This window comes from Copidosoma floridanum, unplaced genomic scaffold (assembly GCF_036245765.1).
Source record: "Copidosoma floridanum isolate Cflo_tuat_1 unplaced genomic scaffold, Cflo_Japanese_pri ptg000007l, whole genome shotgun sequence".
Lineage (NCBI taxonomy): Eukaryota > Metazoa > Arthropoda > Insecta > Hymenoptera > Encyrtidae > Copidosoma > Copidosoma floridanum.
Window position 1 is genome coordinate 9,343,239 of NW_028321884.1, and position 16,539 is coordinate 9,359,777.

General features: G+C 40.1%; 1 protein-coding gene across 1 annotated transcript in view; it reads left to right on the forward strand.

Moving 5' to 3' along the window:
• Window positions 1–16,539, forward strand: part of LOC106647602 (ubiquitin carboxyl-terminal hydrolase 31) — a 28,928-nt gene continuing 12,389 nt past the window's right edge. The window contains exons 1-2 of the mRNA XM_089588680.1: window positions 1–441; window positions 829–1,554. Of these exons, the coding sequence (XP_089444806.1) occupies window positions 268–441; window positions 829–1,554 (900 nt within the window). The 5' untranslated portion in view covers window positions 1–267. The remainder of the gene's footprint in view (window positions 442–828; window positions 1,555–16,539) is intronic.

A 16,539-nucleotide genomic window follows, 5' to 3' on the forward strand; every position in this document is an offset into this window, starting at 1 on the left:
TACGGAGCACGGACGGAGATCCGCAGTGTATATCGGGAGTATCGGGACACTTCATCTTCGTCATATTATTTCTCTTGGAGCAGTTGGAGCAGTTGGTTACTGGAAGCTCGTCTTGCATGTAGCAAATTTGTTTGTGTTGCTCGCGTAGCAAGTGGTCAAAGTGCATGGTGTGTCATCGTAATTTTAGATATTCAACTATGACAAGAAGGAGGAGGAGGCGGTGAAAGAGTACTTTGTATATAAGGTGTGGGGGCTGTAGCCGCCGCGATGAGCCCAGCGCCCGTTTGCAGTGAAGAAGTGGTGCTGCATCATCAGCATCAGGGTGATAATAAACTCCTCGGAGGAGGTACCGTCGTCGTCATGAAATCCGTGTCTGACGGCGAGATCGGCGCCGAGGTCAAAGCCAATGTCCTCGTGGTCAACGATTCGGTGGTTGTTGAAGTGAGGATTTGTATACGCATATACACAAGAGTTCAAATATACCATACGTGTGTTCTAAGGGGTAGATTTTATTGATAAATGAGTCCGGCTTTGTGGGTATCATGTGGTTCTTGGCCGTTTTTTTTTCTCTCTTTTTTTATTTTTTTTTTTTTTATTTTTTGATGGGTGTTTTGGTGGCGAGCGAGTGAAATACTGTTGTTGCGGGCCAATTGTTGATTGTTTTGTGTATGTATACACGCACCGTGCATTAGAGTACTAAATTGTCGTACGGATGATAATGATTATAAATGCATTTAAATATTTTTAATCATTTTTAACTTATTTATGGTTAAACTATTGAAGTATCTTTATAATTGTTGTTATTATTTGTTATCTATTTTTTTTTAGGCTAATCCTTGTGCTAAAACAAGAAGGACCAATCTTAAAAGGGCAGTAACATTACCAAGAATGTTACAGTTTCCAAAGAGAAGATCAAAGCATCAGGGACAAGTCATACTAAAGGACAATATGCAAACGTTAGACCAGAATCGACTGTTGGTGGGTGGTAAAAAGTTGGGCCACAATGCCCCATTGAGAAAGTTTGGCAAGTACATTAAAGAAAAGTTTAAAAGTGTGGCAAATGTCGGTGATAAAAACAATAAAACAGTGAACATTAACGGGATCGGCTCGAGTGCAGGTGACATAAGGCTGCCGCCTGTCAGGCCAGCACACATACCTCCCGACAGAGTTCCAGGTGTCATAGGATTAAGAAATCATGGCAATACGTGCTTCATGAATGCAGTATTACAGTGTTTGTCGCATACAGACGTCCTTGCAGAGTACTTTGTGTTGGACCAGTACAAAGCTGACCTGTCTAAAAAGTACAAGTTAAACCCTAAAAAGTATGGCACTAAAGGTGAAATCACAGAGCAGCTGGCGTTGCTGCTCAAAGCTATCTGGAGCTGTCAGTACGATCCAGAGATGAGCACTGCTTTTAAAAGTGTCGTGGACAAGTATGGTAGCCAGTACCGCGGCAATTTGCAACATGACGCTCAGGAATTCTTATTGTGGCTGCTGGACAAAGTTCACGAAGAGCTCAACCAAGCCACCAACAAGAAGTACAAATTAATTAAGGTAAGTTTTTATTTCCCCTCCCATCTGGAGCATTGATTAAACTTTTTTGAGCCAATGCTTGGGAACTTTAAGTTTTTACCTTAATCAGTGCATCAAAAGTCCACATGTTCAAAATGATGAATATTTAGAGACCAGCCTCAATAATTGTTTGGTAATAAAGCAAGTCCAGTAAATATTATCAATATAGCCGGCAAACATGTATGATTCACCAAAATAAACAACAAGTTGTACAATCAAACAATGAACTCTCCAACATTCATATATACACACACACTTTGTGCTTTGAATTTCGCGACGGCTTCGCTCTGAGGTTATGTTATGCAACTTATGCCTTCGTGTTTGTTTGGAGCAAAAAAAAAAAAATAAAAGTAACTCGATGTCGATTGTGTACTTGTGATGAATAGCCTATAACAATTAAGTCCCTGACAATCATCAAAGTCGTCGTTATACCTGCACGTGATGAATGATGAAGATAAATGGTTTTGGAGCTCAAAAGTATTTTCAGCATTTAAAAAAACTATGCCTTGTCTAAATTTTTGACAAAAAATTCACAAAAAGAGACCTGTTACGTATACTGTTATCTGTTGGTTCTATTTTATCATGACTCATCGCATAATTTTTTTTAATCCCACCTCTCCATACTTCATATACTTACGTGTCAAATTACATGATTTTTTTTTTTTTTTTTTTTTTTTTTTTTTTACAATCGTAACAAACCAACACAAGGGGAAAAAATTCCAACCACTGCCAACACTGGCAAACAAATTCGATAGCGTGTAGCAAAGTTGATAGCGAATTATTAAAAAATGCCAATTAAATAAAAACGTACGCATCCAGCAAACATGCATGCAATGTAAACACAAAAAATCAGAGACAAGCAAGTTATGTATATATTCGAAAAATGTTTTGCTCTTAATTTAGGCCGCTTCACGTAAGTAATTACATCTGCTGCACAGAGTGCGATGAACAACAGCGATTGCTCGCAAACTAACACGTACAGGTATATTATACACGTCGGGTACACTTGTCGCGTTTCACTTTCGCCTCCACCCCTCTCTGTCCGTGTTATTTTTGTTTGTGGAATGCCGCTGTATTTGTCCAAGGGTTGAATATCTTTGGCTGTAGGGTACCCTTTTTTTTTTTTTTTTTTTTTTTTTTTTTTTTTTTTTCTTTTCTTCACAAGCCAACGCTCCGGCCACTGGAAAAATACCGAAGGCGCGATAATACACACGCGCGTGCCCGTTGAGTACCGACCACAAGTGCGTGTATACATACAATTGTTACGTATGGCTTATCTTTCGATGGGTTTATAAATTAATATGTTAAAATAACATCACTTGTGCGATAATGTGTCGCGAATTTCGAGATTAATCGAGCCCGTGCAGTCGTCTCGAACTATAAATTCATTGAGTCATCGTTTTATATAAAAAGAACTCGTTTGATCCGACGTATGTACGTATCTTCCGCTTATCGTGATTTATTTTTCCTTCTCAGTCTTAATTACACAATGGACGATAAATTGTGCACGAAAAGAGAAAAAAAACAACAAACACACAAATCTTTCGATTTTCACTATACCTATATATACCTATACCGATTCACAATAACCATAGAGAATCAATTAGCTCGATTGAAAGCAAAATAAAAAGATCATCTATAAATTCGAGGTGTGTCTAGGGGGAAAAAAAGTCGAGCGTCTGAAAAAAAGAAAAAAAAAAAAAATTTGAGATCGGTTGTGCAAAGTGGCTCCATGGAGTCTATCCTAGATTATTTTGCTCGAGGACCCGTAGGAAGAAACACCGTTAGGTTTTTATTTGCTACACTGCAGGTATAAATACAGGCCTATGCGAAACAAGAGACACGCCAGGAATTTTCTTTTTCCAAGTGTAACCCACATGCACGATGAGACGCAGCTTCCTCTCTCGCCCCGTTTTATTTTTATTATATTTTTTTTCATTTTTCCACCTACTCTTCGCCGGTCGTTTTTGCACGCACAGAGTCACTTGGTCGCTCGGTCATCGTGTCTGTCGCCCCGGCCTACTTAAGTATACCATGTGGATGCGTCTGTTGAGTTGTACAGCAGCGTATACTAAATCACGAGACCAAAGAGACAAGTGTACGTACCATCGTTTTGTTTCTTAACTGTTGCGTAAAACCCAATTTGTTTATTTTAAATAACCAGGACAGTTGTCGTTTTAAATAAACTAGACATGCTCAAGTATACTGTTGAACTTACGTGAATTATTACTATAAAATAATCAAGGAGATGTTTGTTGCTGCAACTCGAGCTTCGAATGTAATCGGTATCGCCATCCGAGGAGAATCAGCGAGACCGGGTTTGTCACTGTACTCTTGTTTTAGTATGCTTATCAATGGATACGCTATACTTGAATATTTATCTGTTACGGGTACCGAGTAAAATTTCACCCTCATCAGATTTAAATATAAAAGATGATAAGTGCACATCTCTTCCGATCAACTGCTTAAATTAGTACACGCATGCGAGTGTACGTAATCAAAGGACAGCAGCAGCTCAGTCGGAGAAAAGGTACAGACATATATACGCAATACAACCGATTCCATTGCTGCTGCTGAGAGAAAGAAAGAAGCTAAGGCCTTAACCCAAATATGTATATTCATGTCGGAAATAAACACGCGCATATCTGCGAGATATACAGCATCGATGTCTCGTCTCGCACCGACGAAAATATACTTACGCCCCTTCTCCCGTCGGCGCATAATAAAGCACCAAGGAGAAGTTGGAGAAAAAAAAAAAAAAAAAATGATCCTATTCCTTATTCCCGGCAGCTTGTTACGACTTTTCCGTACGTGCTGTCGCTCATTAGACATTTGCGAAGAAATAATCACCTCGTCTTTTGGGAGAAGAGTTGACTCTTTGTAGTGCTTGCCTCGGGGAAAAAGAAAAGTTTTTGAGGATACTTGATTGCTTCGTCGAAAAACGAAGAGGACGAAGTTTTTTTTTTTTTTTTTTTAGGTCTACATCTTTCTTTTTTCTCTCCTATAAGCATATTATATCAGGCGTACCCACAAACGGGGACGAGACAGATCGATTCCGAAAACTCGAGAAGTTTCTTTTTTCTTTTTTTTTTTTTTTTTATTATATTACTTCAGCGGCGCGTTTACCTCAAAGGAAACATTTTTTTTTGTTACGAAATGGAAAAAAAAAAAAAAAAAAATACACCCCCACGCCGAAAAACCATCCGCAACCTCCTTTATGCGCGTTTATACCCACGGTCGCGAAGGGTATACTGTAAAGTAGCACACCGAGAGAGAGAAAGAAATCCATTGCGCGCGGGCCGAACGAAAAAGGAAAGAAAAAGATAAAAATAAAAGGGAGGACGAGGAACGAAAAGTATAAAAAAAAAAAAAAAAGCCCGCGAAACAAAAGGGCCGGGAGGCGGAGGAGCCTCTTCTTATTCTTTACGACGCGTACCCATATAGGTATTGTTTTCGCGTCTCTATATGCATGCATATGCGTGTGTATTTGTATACGTGCGAAAAAAAAAAAAAAAAAAAAAAAAAAGAAACTACCAAAGAAAAGGGGCAAGGCGGGGGTAGCGCAACAGAGAGGGAGACCGACTGACTCGTACGTATATACCTAACTTTCGGCTTCTCGAATGTCATCGTGGGTTATACCTTACAACACCCACTATATACGCGCGACACACGACGCTGCGGCCGATTACAGCAACAAATGACGTAAGAGTGTATAAACCACCGTATACACTTAAGTATGTGCGCGCGTGTGTGTGTGCAGTACACAGTGTGAGAGAGAAGAAGGAGGTGCTCTTGATGAGGATGATTCATCCTTTTCTCGCTTCTCTATATATGTATGTTTTTTTTTTCTTTCTTTATTCGCTTACTTTGCAAAGTCGAGAGAAATCGAGAGGAGCTCGTGGGTGTATAATATATAGAGAGCAACGATTGTGACTCTACACAAAATAATACACGATGGTGTATGTGTGTGTTTTGTGTCATTTGACACTTCGTTTTGAGTATATAATATACTGCACAAGTATATAGAGTCTCGCTTGGGTGGACGTATTTTTATTTTAATTTCATCGCCGATTGTTGCTTTTGTCAATCCGAGCTCGTTTTAATTGATTACTGGGACAAAACACTTTTTCGCCGATTCGACGTACGTTATGTTTTATTTTATTTTCCTCCCTTTCGTCTCGCCATCATCGCTTGTTTTGTTATTGCAATACCATACATATGTACACTCAATAAGAAACGTCTCTTGTTTTAAGTACGTGTGTAATCTCAGACGAGGAGAGAAATGATGCCTTTGGCAAATTTCGCGTGTATGGGTGTGTTGTACGTTTGTTGGCCTCGTATCAAACTCAAATTCGTGTAAATATCACGCTCGTATACGCGAGAGTTTATTCTCGATCATTGTTCCTGAAACCTCGCAGCCCATAAACACCTCATCGTATATCCTACTCCCTCCTTATAGGCTCGAATCGTAAAAAAAAAAAAAATCACCATCCCACGGATGAAATCGCTCACCCACACACGCTATATGCACGACAATCATCGTCGTAATCGTAGGTAGTTATAATGGCGATCATCATCTGATCGCTGAACTCTTCGAGCTTATCTCGTCTCAGCCATCGGGTGAACGAACATCGATACACATGTAGACATACAGAAAGAAAAATATGGGAAGAAGCTCTCCCAACTATTGTACGGCCCACGATGCATAAATATAGTCTGCTTTTCTTCCTCCCTCTCTCTTCTTCTTCCTGTGTACATGAAGAGTCCAAAAAAGAAGGGAAAGGAGGAGGAGCAAAGCCCGCGTGGGTGGGAATAACGATTTTATTGGCATCGAAGAGAAGAGGAAAACGAAAGGCATAGACACCAACAACTCGTTGTCGTCGGCGAAGGTAACCTTATGACGATGAGATCTTATTGCTAGCTATATAGATGGACCTTTGTTTCATACATATCTATTTATATTCGCGCGCATATACACCCTCTCCGCGATCGGTATATGAACCAGCAGTTGTAAACAATGCATCGAGACGTTGCTGAAACGCAAATCTCTTTCTGCTTTCTACTTATCTCCTCTTCTTCCGCTTTCGTTTATAATTTCTTACATCAACAAATGTGCTCATTTCATTGAATTCCTTTTATTTTTTATTTATTTATTCGCGCTTTAACGCAAGATATTGTACAAATATAATTACATATCATCGTTGCACACGACGTAAATATTGTAAACTGACGTTCAAGGACTCTTGCAGCTCCGTTCGAGGGTCCTTCGAGCTGCCGAGATGTTTTTATCGAAAGAATACGCAGGTCGAGATGAAAAACGACTCCATAAGAATCGCGGAATGAAATGATAACCGATTTCATCATCGGTGATACCGATCCTTTTAAATAATTGCGTTTAATTGATTGGTACTTGCCGAGTTAATCGATCACCTACATCAAAACTGTGCGCCTCACCCCAATCGATACACGCGATTGATTTTTCACCATAACTCCAATGAGCAAAGTAGTTTAAACGCTACACCGTCCGATCATCCTTTACAGTTTGTATCGGTCGAGGCATCAAGTGAATGTAAAAAAAATTGAGAAAAATCAATACAATCATCAATGTGTAACGGTACAAGAAATGATGCCATGTTACTAAAAGTATATAGTACAATGCAATCTCGGAAATCAATAAAAGAGAATAAAAGAGATCGGTAATATCAATTCACACTGAAAATGATCAACACACTTAACAGTATGAAAAAGGACGTTTTTCCAACCTTCTTCTTTTCTCTCTTTCTCTGAAAGAACTACTGCTGTTCGCATAATATATATTATACCCTCTTCCATAGACTATACTAACCGCACATATGGGGTATGATATCGAAAAGCGCCCGTGGCGATGATTTATCATCCAATCGAGACAAGTGGATTGCACTTACTCTTTTTTCTTTTTTTACACGCGATCGAAACCGATGCAATAAATACTCCCTTATGAGCAAATGAGCTGCTCTCGTTTGCCTCGTGATGGATTATTTTCGACTGTACAAGTACATCAGATCTATCCGACGCTTCCTGTATATGCGATGGGAAAAGTTAATGCACTTGTACGGATTCCGAGAGACTAGTTACCTGAGATTAAGACTAAAAACTACGCGCGGATGTACATAAGCTCAGGAATGCGCTGCACAAAAAAAGGAAACGAAAGCAAAGCCAAATGATGAATACATTCACTGTATATACTTCGGAATGGTAGAGAAAAATTATTTGAGACTCGCAAACAGTGGAATTAGATCGGAAGTATGTATTTTCAGTCTAGTATCAATCGCTTTGTACTTTATTTGCAAAATCGCGGGTAAGATAACGGGGGGCGAGTAAAGGGAAAAGAGCGCGCGCACGTGGTGGTAATTTGTTTCGGACGCGACTGGAAAAATTCCTTTTAGCCTCTTCGCGGTGAAAAATTGCGGCCGACTGATTAATTGGGCGAAAGGGATTTTTCAGGGTGGAGTTTATTTTCGCGCTTTCAGTCTGGAGGGGTTATTTTTGGCTTCCCGAATTATGGGGGAAAAAAACCATCCCTAACTCTTGCTTTGATTGATTGTGGTGGGAATTTTGGTGGTGTTTGGCACGTTGTTCGCTGCTTTTATGATAGAGTTTCAAAGGTGATGACAAACTTTCAAGGATACGAACAAAAAAACAGTTTCAACCTCCACACAATTTCCTTGTTTTGCGCGATAAAGTTTTTTTTTTTAATAATTAAAAACACTTACCTTCAATTATATAGTTTTTGCGGCTCTGATAATACGTCTTGCTTGGCTGCGCAGTAAAAATTTAACTACCACTTCGGTGTACGTTTTTTTTTTTTCTTTTTCGAGCTCGTAAAAAAAACCTTTGCATTTAAAAATTAACTGCTTCGTAGGTAACTAAATGAAATCATAAAAACCAAGAACATCGAGTTTTAAATATGGCAACCAAAAATCTCAACCACGTACTCACGAACGTCAAACAGAGCGAGTGTTTTGTAATTGCTCTGAGCACAAAGGAGCACGTTTCACGTGTGTATGGTACAAGTCACACATTAAAATACGTGTAAACGCATATTGTACAGCCGATCGTTCCGCGAAAAATCGATACATAGCTCCGGAAGTTTTATTTCTTTTCCTCGTTTGGCTCCACCCAGAGCGTGTGTGACTCACAATTAGTTCCGCACATTTTTAATGCTTCTCTCATCGGCCTGCACCTTCCCCCATCGGTGTTCTTGAGACCTTGTCCCCCTGTTATCTCTTTAGACGCGCAGTACGATCTTTTGTCATGGGAGTCACGAAATTCGTCCGAGAACTCGACGGTGGTGGTGGGGATTCAAGGCGATCGACTCCTCTTGTTTTATTGTTGTTTACTTTGTGTTTTTGTACAGAAAAAAAAAAAAAAAAAAAGAAAATCGGGGACGCTCTTGTATATACATTATACATATAGTGTTGGCGCATTCCTTTCACGGATCGGAGATTATCGTGCGATACGCGTGTGCCTCATCGGCGGAACGTGATTTTGGACACGTACACATATAAACTATTGCGATCCCATACCCTATGCCGCACACGTTATTTTGCGAAAATTACCTTGCAGTTTGTGGGTCGATTAATTGTACTTACGTGTCGTGTGTGTTTTATTTTATTTTTTCCGAAATTATTATTGACAAATACACATCAACTAAGCTTGATAAAAACAAAAAAAAACATCCATAGATTTTGTATCCATTCAAGAAAAATCCGATTTGAATGTAGGAAAAAAAAAAAAAAAAAAAAAAAAAACTAAACTGACTCACTCAGAGAATTGCTCACAAATTTAGTTGAAGAAAAAAAATCATCTACACAGAATCATGTATCGTGGTAAAATAGTGCGCCATTGACTGTAAGTACTCCATTCTTCTTCCAAACGTAAAGACCCAATCACTCTATTTGTAAACGTATGGAACAAAAGCGGCTAACCACGTAACCACGCGTCTATATGTAGCGAAAGAGAAACCGAATAGTACAGATAAGGCACACACATTTTACTCGTGGCGAGATAAGAGAAGGGAAGAAAAAAAAAAAGCGGGAGTGACTTTGAGTCCTTTGCGATGCGGGTGGTGTGAGTTATAGGCGCATCAGGGCAGCACAGGGGGATTAGAATTCAATGAGCGATTGCGAGTCTAGTCAGTCGTTGACTCCGTGATTTAATTGCACTCTCTGCGCGCGATACGGTTTTTACTGCTAGTACATAACATAACGTCATCATCGAAAGCTTCATGATTTTCAATATAAGTATTTTTCTTTCGATTAAGATAATCCGAAAAAAATGTAAAACATCTCAGTAAAATTGCTATTCGTTTGATTCATGAAAAGCAGGGCAAAATGATTTACGTGTAGAGTTGACGGCGTGGCCGTTCCAGCTGTTTCGCAGATGACGCTCTGGCGAAAGAATTTGAAATCGATGCGAAAAAGAAAACAAATCACGCGCTATACGCTGCCACGCTCGTTCACGAGCTTATATACAGGCACGAGAATAGTAAGAAAGGAAAAAATTGCGGAAGCGCGTGGTTTACATAATTTTTACGCAAGTCATCGTTGTGTATAGTCCCGATGACGGTACTGAGGGCGAAAGAAAGAAAAAAAAATCGGAAGAGCCATCTGTACGTATAGAGTAAACGGAACAATGATGGTAATCAGCACGATCGTGACAGCGTCGGTGCGCGTAAGAAGAGGAAGAATAGAGAGCTTCGAGAATTTTTGTAAAATGAAGGAGGGGAAAAAATATATGAGGTGCCGAAACGTGGCGTTTTCCATCAACGGGGCCACCCGCACTGGGTATTTAAGAAAGAGAGAGATGAGGGAACAATAGGGAGTTTCCACGGCCAGTAGTATCATGTGTCCCGTAACATATATAGTAACGCGTCGTGATGTCCTTTGAGGTTTCTGGTCGTGCGCATTACGTGTATTGTTTTCGCCACGCGCTCACGTTAAATTATCGCTTTCAGGGTGAGGGAGAAAACGCACCGCCCGCGCACTCCTTCGTTCTTTTCTTTTCTTCGCGCGTAATACATCAAGCGTGCGAGCGTATACTTAAAACTTTCGACTTTCTCAATGCGCTGTCTCGTTGTTTTTTCTTTCATTTATTTATTTATTTACTAGTAACTTCGTCGCCGGAGAAAAAAAAGTTTTGCCGATTTTCTTTTTTCAAATTGGATACCCACGGCGCTTTCAGGAAAGTTGGTAAACTGTATAATGTGGGTATTCGAGCCGGATATTTTCCCTTTACCAAATGTCTTTTCCAACCGATAAATGTGTCACACAACAGGCGTGTATACATACTCTGATCGTAAAAAATGTTGATTTCCCATTCATATTACGGTGCGTTTCATTACGCGATATGGTATGCGTATTAAATTCTTCCGACAAACAATTTCAAACGTAACTTGGAACCGGGTACTTTTTTTCAGATTTTGAAATTTAATTTTTTTGGTGAAACTATAGTGGACAACTTATGCTGAAAAAAACATTTTTTTGAAAAATTGAATAAAAAAAAAAAAAAGAAAAAAATTGTCAATGTGCTTAAAAAAACTAATCAAATATTTTATTGCATATACTTAAAAATAAACTTCAATGCACAATATGTATTGTATATATTTCTATACCAGGAACACAATTTTTTCTCAATATTGTATTGTGAATAGTGATGTAATAAAAAAAAAGTACTTGATTCAGGAAAAAGAATTTGTTTTTTTTTTTTTATGCATGTTTACACGTTAAGAAAGTCTATACATATATGTATCTTGAAAAGGACAAAAGAGCCCTGCCAACAAATACCATTATACGCGCCCTTGATATAAGTAATACACGCACACGTAACAGCGGAGTATAAGGCTCGCTCCTCGGGTTTTTCCGCTCAAGCCCGAACGATCCTTGAAAGCAAAGGCCTTGGAGGTGTCTCGTTTTTCCAGCCTCCTCCTCCTGCTGCACTTCCAGGCCTTCGTATTGTCGCCTCGGGCGAATTTCCAAGACTCGCTCCACAAATTTTCCCCGTACACCGATGCTCTCATGTGCGCGCGTGAACTGCTTATGAATGAGATTGCTTGTCGAGGTGGAAAAAGGGCTACTATGCGCTGCTTGACTTTTTTTCTTCTTTTTTCGTCGATTCAACATCGCCAAGGGGCCCCCCTTTTTTTTCCCTTCCCACATTTTAATATCGTATCGCCAAGGGTCACACTTTCCTGGTAACCATCGCGTTCATCTTATTGCGTCTCTTTGGAGATTAAACCTCTTTTTTTTTTACGACAGATACCACGTACATATTGATACGCACGACGAGTCAAAGATTCCTCGAAACACGTAATTCGCAAACGCATAAAACGCACAGGAGAATTTCGCGCTCTCGCGTTGTCGAGTCGCACACGCGTACTTATTAAAATGAAAGCCCACATTCACGCAGCGCTAAGCGTGTGCACGACAAGTGAGTGTAATATATAGTATACACATACGCGCACTCGTCCGGCCGAGAATCCAGGACAGCCGCGAACTCGTTGAGAACACAATCCGTCCAGCATTTAACACAGTGTTCGTCGTGTATTTACTGCTTTATTAGTTATTGCTCTCGCTCGACCGACTCAAATAAGATATGCAAAGACCCAAGGCGCGTTCGCGCAAACGACTTGCGCCCAATGTAACGCCGTATGTGCTTTTCTGTTGTTGTTGTTGTTGTTGTTGTTGTTGTTGTTGTTGTTGTTGTTGTTGAACGACACTTTTTACCGAATTATGGGATCATTGGGTACTCGATCCGCTTGAGAGGCAAAACTTTATAGAAAAAGTCACCAATTGTTAAACATAAGCACATTTGAGATGAACGGCAACGTATCACTATTTTTGACGCTGTAGGGGGTGGATGTTTTCTTTCAATCCCAACATATACATAGCAATCCTATAAGTGCAGGGAATAGGCCATCTGGGCACCGGATACAGGCGCAGTTTTCCTCCCCGGGTAGGCACCACAGGAAAGCTCCGTGGGCCGGAAAAAAATGCAGTTAACGGTGCTATACACGGTAGTAAAGAGGCAGAAAAAAAGAGAGGGGAGCAAGGAAGTGGACGGGATTTGCCGCCACGACGAGTGACTGACGCTTTCCTCTGACTTTTCGGGTAAACGGTGCGTCCCTAATTTATGAATATTATCGTGTTTACGTTAACTTTTCTTACAACTACGAAAGGATTAGTTCACGACTCCACGGAAAAGTTGTCAGCAAACGGTACTCTGCTTCGCTTACAATTTTCTAACAACCCGTACCTATATACCCTACGTGTGTACACAAAGTACCCTAGAAATTTTTTTCATCGCAAAAAGAAGGGAGAGATTTTTTTCTCTTCGGCCTGAAATTTTAATTAGACAAACTGAATGCACGTACTTACGCATAGTTAAACGTACCCCGTATCCTTTCCTGCGCGACTTTTGCTATTAATCATATTTAATTGAATACAGCGCGCGATATAGTAGCGCTTCAAAGTACAGTTGTGTGAGTCGACAGCGATCGGAGCGTGAGTTTTTAATTTAGGCTGACGCTTTTCATTTTGTAGTCCCCGTGAGCTTTTCATTCCACGACGCTCGTGATGTAATTGCTACGATATCGTTCAATCTTGGTGTACGGGCAAAACTTTCAAAAAACGAAGAAAAAAAAAACAATGGAGAGATCTCAAGGCTTAAACGGGGAGAAAAGCCATCATATTGGTAGAAGAAAATCTGCCGGCCTTGCCTCTGTCGGAACAGCAGCGGTGACAAAGCTCAGCTGCAAAGTTTTACTTTTATTGCACACGTGTCTCGCACCGAGGGAAGGCCTCCGTGTTCGGCTGAACCGTAGAGAGAATCTTACTCCGTGTATTCAGAGGAAAGAGAGGCTTTTTGTGTATAATAAAAAAAAATTATTTACATTAGTCGCTGATGTACGTATACCTTCGACACACTGTCTCAAACACCTTATCTGCCGAATTATTTGGCGCTTTTATTTTTTGAACAAACAGACCCTGTGGTAAGGATAAGGCCATATATAAAACCCAAAAATTTGTGAATATATTTGTGTGGATATGGGGTTAAAAATACTCAATCCTCCGTAGAATTTTGTACACATTTTTCATCTCGTTACCAAGAAGCAACTCTGTGTCTTTAATTTTCTCTTTTGTCTCACAAGTGGTTTTTCCCCGTATCTTCTCATCACTACCACGGCAAAATCTAAATCACAGAGTTTCACAAACTGCCATGACAAAAACCCAGCCACCAGTAAAAAATAAAAACGAAAGTTTAGAAAGCCGCGATAAAGAAACGAGAGGAAAAAAGAACGCCGTAACACCTCGGCCCCTCCCCCATGTATAAATCATTTGGAAATCAGTCTGCATCCTGAATTAATACCACAGTTGAACGCCGCGGTGCTGCTCCCCGTAACACACTTTGGCCAAAACAAAACCGGTACCACTTGGAGGAAAGGGGGGAGGAGGAAAAAAATTCCTAATCCCAACAAACGTAAAAAAAAAAGATCTCTCCCTCTCTTGAACCACGCCATTCGCCTATATATATATATTGCTTCAATTTACGTTTCCAAATATAACTGTTGTTTCTCCCTCGGTCGCGTGCGCGCCACACACCTCACGTGTGCCGTCAAATGAACCGCTACTATACCAAATTAAATCTTCAGCGAAAAGTCGCGCACTGCAGCAAAGAGGAAGTGCATGCAGGCGGTGGTGTGTAATGACTTTGACAATGGGTCTCCGGGATCCCCCGTTGAATCAGACGTAAAATCGAGGTAATGACGGCACTCGCTACGTTCGCGAAAGCCGTGACGAGCGGCCGGGCGGTGTATTATTCGAGGAGAAGTACCCATATGCAGAGGTTTCGCGTCGCACGGTACATACACCCGAATCCACGTCGGGCCTCTCCTTTTTTTTTTTTTTTTTTTTTTAACGTGGCTTCGTCGAAGTTAATTTAATTTTCTCCTTTTTATCGCGCTCCGTTAAAATTAAACCCGAGGAAAAAGCCTTACTCTCGCCCCTGGGCGCACAATGGCCGGTAAAACAAATCACTTGTCCTTTAAAGGAGCGCGGTGGTCGTAAAAAAAAAAAAAAAAAAAAAAAAACTTAAATAGCCGCTTGAAAAATCCGTGGCAATTAACCAACCGCGGGAAAAAAAAAAAAAAAAAGATCATTTTACAATCCGCTCACTTTTCTCTCTCTTTTAGCGATAATCACCGTAATGATCATTGGTAATATAATTGTACAAAATTAGCCTTTCGATGACCCAAAAAAAAAAAAAAAAAAAAAAAAAGGCACCGCGGAATTTATATGGGGCGACACTTTACTTCGACTTGCACTCCGTGGGAAAAGAATTTCATGTGGCTTGAGGGATACACGTACATTTATGTGTATTCGCCTCTTCTCTCGTTTCATTAGCATTTGCGGCTACTTCGTATGTGTACGTGTATATAATACTGTATGCTCATCTTGTGCAAGTGTGAATGTTGTTACATGTGTGTATTATACACACGACGAAAACGACGACCTATAATGGAAATAAATGAACGCCTGTCACTCTCTCTCTCTCGTCTTTCGGCGGTCGTTCACTTTGCGCTTGTGTTCGTGTAGGTATTCATGCACACGTGTAGAGACACCTTGAGTGGGAAAAGCTGATGCTGTCGATGATGCTGAGATGTGTGCTATAAAATATGGGTTACGTGATGGCGAATCGAAAGGTTTCGAGTCGAATTTTGTTATTTATTTATTTTTTTTATTCCTCTTTTAAGACGTGCAATTGTACATGACAATATTTTTTAGCTTCAACAAATAAAGATGGTATATAAGTATGCCTCTCGTAGAAGCCGCAATTAGCACGGATTTGTTAACTGCTGTGCCACTCTCTCAAACGCGAGTAGTTCGGTTTCGATTCTTATCCAGTGTTTGGGCTGATAAGTGCTAATATCATTATTGTACGAGGAAACAAAAAAGTGATAATAATCACGAGCGAGGGTTCTTCGAACTTTAATGTTTTTTTTTAACTAATTTCAGATTGATACGGTGAGCGTATGTGAAAGACTTAATTTTTGTCGCCCGAATTTTTAAAAACCTATATTTTTTATCACAATTTCCAAACGAAAACAACGTTATCGAAATCATTAACTGTACCTTGTTTACGTCGATTGCTGTAGCAATTCCACCCAAAGACACAATACAATTTTTTTTTATTAAAATGTTTTTTTTTTTTTTTCGTTACATTTATCTTACAAAATTGACAAATTCTTTCCTCCTCTTTGGTCGAAAACAACAAGCCTACAAATCTTACATTCCGAGCACAGATGTGCTTCCTTACAAGTGTATAAAAAAAAAAAAAAAAAAGTTGAATACTTGTATAATTGAAAAATCAACTCTTCGCAGCATCCGAGAGATGATAATACGCACGCCTTACTTAACATTCCAGCCGCTAGGTAGAGCCTCCTTGGTGCGCAGTAATGTATATATATGTATGTGCCGCGTCCTATTATTCTTCTCCTGCTTCAATAACGGGAGGAGATAAATATTTGCGCGCGTGTGTACGAAAGAGGAAGAGAAAAAAAAAGAAGACCTCCAATTATGAAATTATATATAGGTATGGACCCACGCGCATATACGCGCGTACAGTAGCCTAATGGCCGAGATGCTGGTTCTTCCTTGCTGTATCACGTATTACAATATTTCCTCGTTGTGTTGTTGCTGCAGCCGAGGATGTTGTTCGCCATCTCTATACTCATATGTACCACCACCACCACCACTTGCGTACATCATCGTGCATCGGTCGAACGATTTATGACTATGTTTTTTTTTTGCTTCTGTGCGAGAACGCTGCGATGGAATTCTATTATGATCCTTGTTTTGTAGTTTACAGTTTATGGATGATCTTCGCGATAAGTACACCACAGTGTAGTGATACACGGCAGCTGGTTCGTCG